Source organism: Podarcis cretensis (assembly GCF_951804945.1).
Source record: "Podarcis cretensis genome assembly, chromosome: 9".
Classification (NCBI taxonomy): domain Eukaryota; kingdom Metazoa; phylum Chordata; class Lepidosauria; order Squamata; family Lacertidae; genus Podarcis; species Podarcis cretensis.
In genome coordinates, this window is record NC_137178.1 from 36563842 (window position 1) to 36578089 (window position 14248).

The 14248-nt window shown below is 46.0% G+C and overlaps 1 protein-coding gene across 3 annotated transcripts in view; it reads right to left on the bottom strand.

Moving 5' to 3' along the window:
• MAML3 (mastermind like transcriptional coactivator 3) overlaps window positions 1–14248 on the bottom strand; it is a 271946-nt gene that overhangs the window by 4836 nt on the left and 252862 nt on the right. For all 3 annotated transcript variants that reach the window (XM_079989475.1, XM_079989476.1, XM_079989477.1), the window contains 2 exons: window positions 5494–5730; window positions 1410–1509 (listed from right to left, as the gene is read on the bottom strand). In XM_079989475.1, the coding sequence (XP_079845601.1) occupies window positions 1410–1509; window positions 5494–5730 (337 nt within the window). The remainder of the gene's footprint in view (window positions 1–1409; window positions 1510–5493; window positions 5731–14248) is intronic.

Consider the following 14248-nt stretch of genomic DNA (forward strand, 5'->3'; position numbering starts at 1 on the left):
TCTATAGTGTTGTTACTGATTATGTCTATGGAAAGAAGAAAAATTTAGAACAGAGACGGTGTATTAACAAATCAATACTGTAAGCACATTTTGCTCCACCTTTGGACCAATGACGGGAAGCCAGAAAATCCTTTACCTGTTAAATTCTACACCCTGGCAGATACACCCAAACTAGGTGTCTTCCTGTTGAGGAGGGATGTAGAGGGAGGAGTGGATGGAAAGGATTATTGATTTCTGGAAAGCAAATATGCTCCAGTGTTTATCATCTTTATTTAAAAATAATTAGAGGAATTTTGATTATGCCAAGAGTTCATTGTGGCACTAGCTCAATACAATGCTGAGTACACACTGCTGACAAGAGCATAGCTCTCACCTCAGTAAAAAGATACATGAAATCACTGTGAAAGAATAATATTTCTGTGAAGCGTTACCTGACTGTTAAAAAAACCCAGGAACCAAGTATATCTCAGTGTCTTCCTTTCTTTCATTGACAATATGAAGCACATCCCCCAGCTTAATATAATACAAAATAACAAATCACCATTTTAACCACCAGGAGAGTGTTTTATTTTACAGACCATGTATTTAGATTTCTCTCTTAAGGCTACACCAAGAAAAAAAAGTACCAATGAAACTCACAAAATATGAAAAAAGTCCTCCTCTCCATCTCCCCCCCCCCATCCTCAACACAATATTTATGTGTTTTGAGCAGACAGGGCTCTTCACTGGACAACATTCTAAGATTAAATTTAAAAGATGAAAACAATGTGGATTCAACTGTTTGTAGCTCCTTAAGATTATCTTTATCAATAGAATTTTGTGTACACAGGATGAAAACCCCATGAAAATTAATGGGATGCTCAACACATGGAGGTTTGAGAGGGGAAGCACAGGGCCAGCAAGCATAAGGCCACAAGAAAAGCCAACTGGATCAGGCCAATGACCCATGTAGTCCAGCACAGCGCCCAACCAGATGCCTGTGGAAACCCACAAGCAGGATCAAAGCACCAGAGCACTCTCCTTGCCTGTGGCTTCCAGCAATACTTATTGTATTCAGAAGCATTACCGCCTACAACCATGGGGCAGAACATAGCCATTGTTGCTAGCAGCCATTAATAGCTTCCTCCTCCATGAATTTGCCTAAATTCTCTTTCAAAGTCATCTAAGTTGGTGGTTATCAATGCATCACAGCTTTACATATCAACGGGACAGACTCTGACGAATAGAGGATGTGATGCCCTTACGTAGAGTTTCAGCCTCTGACAATCTCCTCTTGGGTTGCCTGCTCTTGCCTGCCACGTTAATAACTCTGTGTCAATTAGCAGTACAGTAAATAGAATGCCAGTGCTCATATCAAGCTATGCGTTAGCAGGCAGCTTGTGCTCCCTGAATGCCTGTTGGCCTCTCACCTTGGAACTGATTGACCTGCTGCACAGGGTAGGGGTTCCTCTGCTGTTGCTGGAGGTGCTGCCGAGGCAGATGCGACTGCTGTTGCTGCTGCTGCAAATGCTAGAGAGAGGAGCAAGAAGAAGAAAAAGAGGTTGGTGAGCCTGCTGCCCGGCTGATTGTTGCCACAGCAGTCAGCAAGGCAAGCAGCGGAACTGGCGCTTTTCCAGCAAGGTGTTCTTGAACGACAAGTGCTGCGTCGAAGTGGCAGGCAAAGTGAGCAGCGGCCCCGCGCAGATCAAGAGCCCTCCGCACGCAGCATTGCTCAGACTCCAGGCATCGACTGCCTCTCCACAGCAGCTCTCTGCTCTTCACTTGCTGAGAACTTTTCGTACTTCTGCAAGACTCAGGAAAGGAGAGGAGAAGAGAGGAGGGAATGCTCCTAGCTGAGAATCGTGAACCAAACTCTGGGACCATCTAGTATTTCTGGATCTAAGTTAGTTAAGCCTGCGGGGCTGGTTCTTATAAGCTGGGGCAGCCCAGTTGCTGCTGCCCTGGAAGTTCCAACAATGGAGGAACAGAAGAGCCATGTAGGGATCTGGGATGGTGTGGGGAGAAGAATGCAACCATCAAAACAACCGTGAGTATGGTTTACACTTTCTCCTTTGGCTTCTTTTCATGGAGGTTCAGTAAGTTAAGAATGGGAGGACCAGGTGAGGTAAATCACACCGTCCATTCATCTTCTAGTCCTGGGGTGGGGAACCTCTGACCCTCCAGATGATGCTGGTCTTCAACCCCCATCAGCCCTGACCACTGGTGAAGCTGGCAGAGGCTCATGGGAGCTGGACTGCAAGAACTTCCAGAAGGACACAGGTTCCCCCACCCAGCTGGGATATGTGGCTCTGTCCATTTCATCTCACCCAGTTCTTCCATTCCTAGCTTACTGAACCATCGTGAGAAGAAGCCGTGGGGGAAAGCGGAAGCTATACCAATCCCATTGCAACCTCTCCTCCTCTGTGAATATGTTCCATTAGACTTCTCTCAATAAGATGGGCAGGTTCAAGCACTGTCACATCCTTATTTAATGAATAAGAATGATTACATGGTGGGGGCAGGGGAGATAGGAAGGATGCTACCCTGAGTGCTGGAAAGAAGACCTCCTCTCTGCTGCAAGGCCCATTTCCACCTGGCCTAGGGGTGGGGGCCCAGACTCCCCTTTAACAGCTAGAAGAGGCTCCTGGGACACTGCTGGAGCCACTCTTGGGTGGGGGCAACTGACTAAAATGTTTTAAACGATTGTTCTAATTTTGGTTCCTCTGTTTCCTTTTTGTCAGGTTGGTATTGGTTAAATGTTTAGTTGGTGGTTATTTAAATTTGGGTATAACTGTAAACTGTTTGTTATTATTGGTGCTGTTGTTATTATTGGTTTCTATTGATTTACTGGTTTGTTTGTTGCTTGTATAGGATATTTTGTTTTTTAATGTTTGATGTTTTGTTGTGTTTTTATAAATGTTGTAAGCTGCCCAGAGTGGCTGGGGAAACCCAGTCAGACGGGTGGGATATAAATTTTTTAAAAATTAATTTATTATTATCTTGCAAGAAACAAACATGCTGGATTCAAGACTCAATCCCTGCAGACCATCGACTAAAAGTCAGAACTACTGGAATGATCCAAATCTTGGCCCAAGCAGCAGCAAAGGCTGACAGAACTGCTGCTGCAGCCACAGCTCATATCTGCCAGGGCAAGCAAATCACCGTGCTAGTCTGGAACTGATGCCATAAAGTAGCGGCATTGAAGGTGGCTCAGGTTCAAGTGGATCCTGGGCCATCCCCACAACACCTCATTTTGGGGCTTTCTCTGAGCTTCTGCCAGTGGAGATTCTACTTCTGCCTGTCCTTCAGTGGCCAAAACAGAGAGTTGAACAGCAGTGGAGCGATGCAGGCATCACTCCATGGCCAGAAACCTGGGAGGAAGGACAAAAGCAGGGGGTTGGATTGCAGCCTAAGTGCCAGCAGCTGAATGTATGGATTTATTCATTCATTCCTCACTTCCTTAATAGGTTGTGCACTCTCCTGCTGTACAACAGCGGCTTAGGAGTACAGATAGAAGCAGATTTTGTTGCTGTTGCTTGATTACAAAAAAAATGCAGGCAGTGCAGCAGTGACTAGCTCTCAAATCCTTGCTGTGAGGCTGTTCTCCACCTATTACTGTGAATGAGGTATCAGGCTACTGAAAAATCATTCACAGTGCCTAAAGATGCACTTGTGGCATACTTCAGGGATTTGTGTGGAAACCAGGCCCTGATGCGCACTTGATAATACGCCTGAGCTCAGCAGGTATATAGAGTGGCTTCTTAACAAATGCTGCCTTACTTGTGCAGGGAGTTACACCAGTCACCACTGCACCCGGCACATGAAACATGAAACATCACTTTGCAGTTCTGTGGGATTTTACTAACTAGACATATGGCAATTTGATCAGTTAATTAATTAAACGTAGCGCAGAAGATCCCCCAGAACTGCAAGACCAATGTTTGATGTATTAGCATGCAGTAAACAGAAACAGATGAAAAGCAAATGCTTTTCCACAGGCTTCTTTTTCACTAAGATGCTTTCACTTAATACAAACTTGAGTGGAAAAAGGATCCCATTCCCCCCCAAAACACTTGTTGATTCTGGGAGGCTTTTTTCACCTTCACCTAGCCAATAGCACAGTTTGCTTACATCTGTGATCAGGATTTGTTTTTATTTAAGTTTAGGAGAGTGGCTTGGTTGCTGCTGTTTCTTAATTTCTCTGTGCATGGTGCTTAGGGTGTTCTAACAATGGGCGGATGGAGAAGCACAGGACACATTTTGGTGCTTGAAGCGGAACAGCAAATGCCTCCCTCAGCCAAGATGCAGAATACTCAAGGCTGGCTAAGTAATTTTGGCACCCGAGGCAGAAAAATCCCCCCAAGCACCTCTCCCTGGGAGTAAAAGTGCAATAATTATAAATCAACGACTAACCATTTGTGTTCTTTTATGACATCCCAAATCAGCTGCCAGAGGCAGCTGCTTCACTCTCCTTAATGGTAGGGCTGACACATGGGAATCGGCACACCAGCATTAAAAAATGAATTGGGAGAACACAGGAATGATACAGGCTAGAAAGAATACTGGTGTGGTTCTTCCTTTCTCTTAGATCCAATGAGATCCTAACTTTTACTTTGTGGAGACATGTCATAGATGAAGTGACAACCATGCTGTTCCCATAAGCGAAGAATGATCTCCCATGATTGAATCAAACACCTTATAGAAACAGCAGAAAATTATTTTCTAGGTAGCCATAAAATAAGGAAGAGGAATGGAGATTCCTTAGAGGCATACATTCCGTTTTTCTCTGCAACATGCCATTAAAGGACCAAAGCAATTGCCTTCTGTCCCAATTACACCAGTAATTAGCATTATCGTTTATATTGCACCTTAAAGTGTTTAGCAATCCTTATCTTGTTTATCCTCACAATAGCCTTGTGATGGAGATGGAGAGAAAATGGAGAGAGCAAACTAAGAATCAAATGACTCTTCCAGAGCTGCCAGAGAGAGAACGAATCAGTGGTCCACAGAGGGAAGTGAGTTCTTCTCTATATCTGCCTCTCTAAGCCTGTTGCCCTGCAGATGTTTTGGAATAGAAGGGCTGTAGCTGATGGGAGTTGTAGTTCAAAACATCTGGATGACACCATGTAAGAAAAGGCTGGAGCTCAGAGCAATACGCAAGTTATTGCACTATTGTGGCAGTCAGTCCCTTGCCTCATAATTGACACATGCATGACAAATGAAAGCCTAGATTACGGAAGCTGCAAGGTGCTTGTATGAACCTTATGGATTGCACTGTTTGGTTACAATTGTTGTTGGAAAGACCCAGTTGTGTCTCTGTTCCAGGTCTGGGAATGGTCACTTAAGGCAGGCATAGGCAAACTTGGCCTTCTAGATGTTTTGGGACTACAATTCCCATCATCCCTGACCACTGGTCCTGTTAGCTAGGGATCATGGGAGTTGTAGCCCCAAAACATCTGGAGGGCCGAATTTGCCTATGCCTGACTTAAGGTATGGAGCAAAAGGGTGCAGTACCTGTTCTGCCAAGATCTGCTGCTGTTGCCGCTGCTCTCGTAGAAACTGCTGCTTCTGCTGTTCCATCATGTGGAGCTGGGCCCTTTGCTCAATCAGCATCTGCTTCATAAGGGCAGCCTGAGGCTGTCCACCCAAGAAACTGGCATTGACCGAACTTGTGCCCACGTTACTGGATCCTGGTGGCACCGAGGACTGCATGGGACCTGTGGACCGAGACAGTCCCACTGCGTGCTGGTCCTGGACAAGGAAAGAAACAAAAGCCATGTGAGGAATCATTGGGTATGTGATTAGGCTTATCTTCATTTATTCTCAGTATTTATATCCCACCCCTCCATCACATGCAATGGAACATCAAGGTGCCTTACAAACATCACAATTTAGAAACAAAGCAAGATTTTAAAGGGGGGGGGGAGACAACCAGCTGATTATTTGTTTATTTTGCAAAGACACAGATCATTACCAATCAGACGCACCAGAATTAATTAAAATTTCCACGTAGCATCTAAAGGCCACCAGGGAGGGAACCAACTGAGTTTCTAGAGACGAGGGCTTCCAGAGTCTGGGTACGACTACAGAGTAGGCCTTCTCCCACAAATGCCAGCATGGAACAAGGCCTTCTTTAATGAGCTGAAGAAAAGTCCAGCAGGATCGTTGGGGGGAGGTATCCCAGTCCCAAACCATTCATGGTTTTAAAGGTAATAACCTGAATTTTGACTCTGAGTCAGAAACGGGCCAGGAACCAGTCAGTGAAGCTACTAGAAGAATTGAATCGCACAACCCAACAAATCAGCCCCAGTGGAAGCGTTTTGCACCAGCTAAAGTTTCTCAGCACAGTATGTGGGGTGCTGCAAATTGCAGGAGAAGGTCTCCGCGCCTGTCTAGATGTTACACTTGCTGCAGGGATTGGCATCCCTATGGTGAGTTTTCCACCACCTGCTGTATTGTTTAGAACAAGTCACCACATGAATATTGTGAGTTTTTCTGCTTTTGAACTATATCAGTGGTGTTTCCTGGCAGGAGGGAGAGACTTGTGGTATGATGTCCAACCCACATAGTAAGCTGTTTTCAGTGAGGGTTTGGGAAAACAGTCAAGAGGTTGACGATTGCTATGGCAAAGGCAGGAATGGGTGAATCTGTCAATTTTTACTTTCTCTTACTTTCTCTTTTTTCTAGAGTTCAGGCCTGCACATTTCTGCATCAGTTTATTTAATGACTGATTGATTTTAAATTCACCAGCATTTTAGTACAAATTTATTCTCATATACACACTTCTGCCAAGCCATTTCCCCGAATACAATGCATTTTTGGATGGCATTTCATGAATATATGCATTTTCATGTACACTTCCCTGCAATACACACATTCTTTTACATATTATTTGGTTGGAGAGCAGCATCAGAGAATTCAGGCAAGTGTGAATTCTGAAAGATAGCTGCATTTCATTCTGTATATTGTTTCAGGAAGTGTGAATTAGGGAATTTCACATTAAAAGCACCAATCGACCTTCATTTCTCCTCCATTCCTCAGTGACTGCAAATATGTATAGAGCAGTTTGCAGTTTACAGAGAAATAAAGTTCAAGGAGAGGCATGGTCCAAAAGTAAAGGAGGTGGGAAAGGAGGAGGGAAGTGGATGATCAAGAAACTGTTGGGTGCAGAAGCCTAAATCCAGTTTTACTCTCTCTCTCTCTCTCTCTTTTGCAAGCATTGGGTGCACAGAATGCCACTTTATTGTATTCCTTCTGACACTGTATGGTATGCAATCAGATCAAGTCTAACAGTAACCCTGGCAGGTTATTAACTCATATCTGAGGAAGTATATAAGAGGTAAAAGATATATGAGGAATGGTAGAGAGAGCTGGGGACAAAACCCAGGACCCCTCAAGCCAAGCTCAGTCATTCAAAGCAACGTGAGTTACGGATTCAGCAAAAAGCAAGGAACAAAAGTAGTAATTAGGACTTACATTTTCTTGCTGGTGAGGCAACTGAACAGGGTCAGGTGGCCCCAGTTCCTCTGCACGATGCTAACCCATGTAACCTCATTATAACTTCCAGGCAAAGTGAGGTGGATGAAAAGAGATTCAGCACCTGGAGTCCAATGCCAGGGAGCTAGGTTTGAGTGCAGGGCACCACCATGATACTTTTCAGGTTAAAGAGGAGGTAGTAACATCCTTTCATTGCTGCTCGTTGCCCATTAACATGCTTTTATACCCCCATGCGCCCGCACAATCAGGATGATCAAGAGGAGACCAGTTGAAAGTGGGCTATTTTAAAACTTTAATCTGAGTAGGACTGAATGTAAGAGGAGAGCAAGGCGGTGCAAATTATACTGCAAATTAAAGGACATGTTCTTGTGAATACCGCCCCCCCCACCCTGCACACCACGTTCCTGCCTGTTTGCCTGCGACGCTGCTGGTCCCTTTGCAGGGCTTGGCCAGAGGACTTAAGAGAGGAGGCCCGGAAAGGATCTCATTAGCAGTTCCGTCAACACAGCGCTGATCGCCTTTCTCTTCCCAGTGTAACCAATGGCGATTTTTATGCAGGAGAGATGCACCAGTAACACCCCAGGGAGGTTAGAACTTAATTATGAGCAGCCCTGGAGAGGGAAATTTAGACAGATGGATATGCATTTTTTTGGGAGGGGGGGAACCAACCACTTTCTGTTACTTCCCATCCTCTCCGTTTTTGCCCTGCAAGATCCAAGTGAAAACTTGAGAACCAACTGTTGCAGCTATTAAGGCCCTGAGCAGCCGTGAAATCTACCAAAGCTTAGATTGGACATCTTACATGCTGCACGGGATGTCAGGCTACATCTAACCTCTCCTCCTAAATCCATCCACGTCCTAACACACCAGGCAGACTTGGGGTGAGGCGGCAGGTGTGTGAGAATCACTTAGCTGCAGTTCCTCCTGAACACCAGCAGGTGGCGTCCCAAGCCTGGTCCTCCACAGCTCTGTCAACCTGGGTTGGTGACTGATTGCTGCCCTGGGCTCTTGCTCTCCTCTCCCTCTCCCTCTTTCTCCCTCCTCCTTCCCCACCCTCCCCCATGCTTGCAGATGGCTTAATCATGACTACTGTTCCCTCCTCCTCCTCTCCCCACCCCCCTCAGTACTTCTGAGATAATGCTGCTAACGCAGAGCTAGGCAGTCAAGTGTTACAGCACAGAGCAGGTAGCCTGGCAACTGAGAGTATAATACCGAACAGATGGTGTTCGTACACATGATGGACATCACACACGACAGCCTGAGACAATCCAGGAATTCCCTGGTGGTTTGAGGCCCTCTTTATGGAAAGAGCGGGGGGGGGGGGGCACACAAAACAAAACACAAGCCTGTTGGCTGCTTTGGGGATATTTCCTACCCTCTCCCACCCAACCTGACACTGAACCACTAAACTGATTTCTTGTTACTCCTGTTTTGCTAACAGCACTAAAGGGACAGCAGTCTGGTAGTGTGCGAGGGGGACGGACGGAGGGTTAAGCTTCGCGTAGCCTGAATTAATCAGGCATTACGCTGGGCCTGAGCGAGGACAGGGTTGCTTGACAAAGGAGCCACCCTTGCTTCTGCTCACAGCCGGCGCGCTCTCCTCGGTGAAGAGACTGTCTGGGTCAGGGACGTCCCTGCGGCTGGAAGCTATGCAGGAGGTACAACAGGTAGACTCCTGTGAAACACACAAAGGGGCATTTGTAGGCTGTGCCCAGGTGGGAGCCCAGGTTATGCATTTACAGTGTTCTGGGTATGAAGAAAGAGCAGCCACACGGGAACACCTGGGAGATGGGAAGAAAAGGAGCGCCAGCCTCAAATCCTGCCCCTCATCCTCTTTTTCCAAAACAAAGAAACAAACATCTCTCCCTCTCCCACTGGTGAGAGCTGCAGGCACACACTGCAGTGCACTGCTCAGCCTCCAAATTCAATGCAATGCTGAGGGGGCTCCTGGCACTTCTTCCAGGGAGCATGCTGCTCTTTACTAATGAGCTCAGGAAGCGGAGACATACCCAGGCTGTCAAATTTCCAAACACTGAACAATGCATAATCTGTGTCTGTGACGGGGCTGGGGAGAGAGAGCGCAGCAGAAGCTCCAGGAAGAGAGAGGGCGTTTTTTCTTTCTTTCTTCCTCCGAGGAGCAAGGTGGAAGGAAAGGAAGGGCTGCAAAATGCCATCACAATAGGTTTCTCAGAGAAAGCAAAGCCACCCATACAAACGTCCCCTCGAGAAAGGTGAGCCAGAGTCTGACTGAATAAACAGTGGAATTATTTAACCTTTCAGAGTGCTCTGTTGTCGTCGTCTCACCGTTCCCCCTTTCCCCCAGCGCTATTCCCCAGACCTGCCCCTCCACTGCAGACAATGATTTATCGGTGAGGAAATAGGATTTCCAGTGCTAAGGTCAGAGCTGGCCGTCAGACGTTACCTTGCTCTCACTGCAAGAAAAACCTTGGGCAAGCTTCCAGAGTTCCTGCAAAGCCAGCCTAGGGATCAGCCATAGTGATACGTGGCAGCACTGTACACCTCAACGTATCTCAAAGAATACCTTGTCCTGCAGGGGACTCTCAGATTTCATTGCCTTTAATAACCTGCTTGTAGCTGCTATACTTCTGGAGAAGAATGGAAGGGCCTCTCCAGACTGGCGTGTGTTTGTTTTTGCAGCTGTATTCTGATCATATATAACCACCCAGGTAACTTCATGAACACAAATAATAATGAATGCTCAGTAAAAAGGATGTCCCTAAACCACATAGGCACACTTCTAAATCAGGAGTCATCAGGGGACCCCAGCAGTCTCCTGATCAGAGTTCTCCACTGTCTTAGGTGTCAAATGAAGTGGTGGATGTCAGAGGTCTGAGTTCAAATCCCAGATTTGCTGTGCTCATGCACATGCGCAAATGCCTACATTGCAGATTCATGTAATCTGCGCACAAAGAAACAACAAGCCAACTATCAGACCAAACACAGAATCGCATGGCTTTTGCAGTTACCTTTTGTGCCCTGTTGAACGGTGAAGAGTGGAAGACAAGTAGGGAGAGGGAGGAGGGGGAAGCAAGGGACAGTATCAGAACAGATCAGACTGGGCTGCGCACAGCAACAGCCACGACATCTCATTTCTGTGCTCACACATAATTTTTATCATAATAAATTTTAGCTGGAACATTTGCTCCTCTTCAAAGCAGTACAGGCTGAGCTGTGCAAATTGCCATCTCATGTGACGCTTGCAAAGATGTTTCCAGTGCAGAAGCTGTGTTGTGTGCTGCAGGCTAAGCCAAATTCAGCTCAGCGTTGACCTGTGGGTAAACTCAAGAGTATAGACAAGCCCTCCATTGCATTGCATCACAGATTTACTCTGCAGAATCCAGTAAAGGGAAGGCACACTCCTGAACAGAGGCCTTTACAATCTCCAGATGGGAGCCACATCGCACAATGTTCTGGGTGTAAGTAGGTGGCAGCTTTCAAGAGAGGAATGCTTAGGGCTCAACTTACAGTTTGACAGCCAAGCAATGCCCAGCTGCCTAGGAAAGGGCAAACCATAAAGCACACAGTTATAAAACAGGCACCTGGCTTACTAAGGCTCCTGGAAGCATCCTTGCACATTGCCTTGTAGTGGTTGCATGAAGGTTGGCATGGAAATAGTTTCAGTAAATATAAATAAAATCAGATTCTGAGTCGCTCTGACCTTGGTCACGATAACAGTCACAAAGGTCCTACAAATATTTGTTGGACTGCTTTCTCCCACATTGGTCTCCCTGCAACTATAGAGATGGCCTTCCCACCACAGAAAGGCCTGCCTGGTCTTCATGTTCCTATTATGTTTATTTAAGACATTCATCTACCACTTAATCGTCAGCATTTCCAAGAAGTGTACATAAAATAAACTACACAGAATCAAACAATAAAAATAATCACAAAACCAAACAGAAGCCCCTTAGACTTGAACTGAAAATGCCTGCTGGAATAAGGAAGTCTTTGTCTTTTTTCAGCTGCGAGGAAGTTCCACAGGTTTGGGCCCACAGAACTGAATGACTGACTTCTGGCAGTTGCAAGCCTTGCCTCCGAGCCATTGGGGGATCATCAACAGAGGCTCCCCTAAGGATCTGGGTGATCAGGCAGAGATATAAGAGATCCCTTGGTTTCTAATATATCCTTCAGCTAGATGACAGACAAAAACATTCTGGTTTCCCCAGACCTGGGAACTGTTAATGTTCGCATTCAAAACAATACTGACTTCGCTGTCTGTTGCAATGTTGTTGGTTTGCATGCTTCAGTTTATCATTTTCTGCATTTTAATTTCACTTTTATTGTTTCTCACTATTTTGTTTTCTCCACTCTGGGAACATAAACATATGCTGAAGGTGTAGAATGAAAATTATGCAAATAAATACACCCCCACCCCCTCTTCATGTTGCATCTGGTAGAAATCCAGTAGGATGTGTTCAGAAGATGCTTGGAAGTACACCTCACAGTTTAACGAGCAAATGAAGAAAAAGTGCTCTGAAAGGGAACCCAAATCTATGTTCCCCAGTCTTAAGTAATTCTAGTTGTTGCCCAGGAGTAATAGTGACAGTTAGGGAGTAATATGGATACCTAGAAAAGCACAGCTGCTAGAGACACTCAAACTGTCAGAGCATGCAAAGAATATTAAGGGAGGAAGCCCACCAAAGATCAAAGAGAGGTCTTGAAAAAGCAGAAACCTGCCTTGTAAGCTCTTTGCTGTCATGAACGGGGAGAGTTCGCATCACCCATGCTGGCATCTTTACAAAAGGTTATAAACTGAGACTATTTAAACGCTAGAGGGAACACGCTCAGAGTCTCCTTTTGAAACCAGCTCAGGTGTCAGGGATGGAGCTGTCTCGTGACAGGTTGTTTTGCCTTGTCTTGAAAATTAATTTCTGCTCTTAGCTGTGGCGGCTCCAGCATTGCACTTCCCTGAGCTCCTTTTCACCTTCTCCTCAGTTTCAAAGGGGGGAGAATTTAATCTTTTTCAACGTAGCGTCTGAGCATCCCCACACTGCAGAATTCATGTGTGTGCCTTATAAATCTCAGCAGTGCCCTGAGATGGAGAGCAAATGTATGTGAAGCAGAAGGAAGGGATGTGGAAGGGGGGGGGGTTAGAGAGAGAGTGAAGAATCAGGGAAGAGGAGAAGAAATGGCAGCTGACTTACAACCTTTCTGCACAGCCAGATAAAGCTGCACCTGGTTTTGTGGGTGGGAGACTTTCTGCTGGCTCAGAGAGGAGACAGATAGCAGTAGCAGGGCTGTTGCTGGGGGAGGGGGAGCGGAGAGGTATCAGCCTCCCATGTCTCCTTCTGCTACAGCTGGAAAACAGCAGCCTGTTGGAGGAGCCAGGAAGTTTGGCCGGTCATCCCTGCACATGAAGAGCAAGAACTTCCCCACATCTTTAGCTGCTGCTGGTGGTTGCTTTTGCAGGTGGGGGGGGGGGGCGGGAAGAGCCTATTTATGTGAATGCCACTGTTGTTGATGGGCCAGCCCAGCCCAGTGAAGGAGTGTGGTGAGGGCACCCTCTCTGGGCGATTAGTTGTGGGCAAGTTGGTGGGGGGAGAGATATGAGAGTTAACCCGGCTTCCCAGGGGGAGCCCTAAGGGACTGCATTTGCAGTGAGAGGATGAATGCAGCACATGAATGCATATTCAGTGTGACTGGCAGGTTCTTCCTGATTTTTGCTATTGTTTTGTTTGATTTGTTGCTCCGTTGTATCCTTTGTTTGTGTTGATATGCATAACCATGTCTACTCAGAAATAAGTCATAGAACTGAAGTGTGGTAAGGGACCTCCAAGGGCCATCTAGCTCAACCCCCTTGCAATGCAGGAATCACAGCTAAGGAATCCCACACAGACAGTCATCCTTACTCTGCTTAAAAGCCTTCAATGAAGTCCAGGCACTGTAAATGAGTGTTTAAGCTAGCTTTCCTCAACCTGGTGCACATCTGTGCTGACAGGAGTTGCCGTCCTAAACGGCTGGAAAGTTCCAAGCTGAGAAAGGCTGCATTGATGGACAAGTGCTGCTGTCCACTCACAGTGGCTCCAGGTTCTGTCCTCTCATGGGCATTTGGGTTTTACTTTGCGCCTCCTTCCTCCCATTGCCAAACAAGGTGAAACTGAGAAGAGGAATGACTCCTATGGAATGCAGTGGGCTTGCTCCCAGGTAAGGAGAGTTAGAATTGCAAACAGACTGATTACTACATTTATACTTTGCCTTTTCATCCAAGGGGCTCAAGGGGGCATCTGTGGTTCGATTACCCCCTACTTTATCCTCACAACAAAGGAGGTGGAAAGGAAAACTTCATGCCTTTCCCCTGCTTTTAAAAGAAATGGTTTTGCTCACAGTAGACCCACTGAAATTAATGAACCTTTCTAAGTCAAATCCATTAATTTCTGTAGGTCTGTTCCACGTAAGGCTCAGTTAAATACCACCTACTGGTATTTAGCATAGAAGCTAAGAGACCACACTCTGAACAAGAAACTCATTTTGCTGCTTGCAGCTTAAGAATAGGGGATATCATAAACAACTGACTTATGCTGTGAATTCACTAGGTGGTCTTAAGCAAGCCCGTCTCAGCCTCGTGCCTGTCTCCCATCTGCCACACGAGAAAAAAAATCCTATTGATGTACCATATAGTGTTGTAACAAAGATAATGTATGTGACGCGCAGTGAACTTTGAAACATACCATATAAATGGTACATCCTTGCTTTGTGTAGAGAATCCTTGGAGCTCTCCTTGCTGCTGCAGAGATCAATGACACTTCAGAGT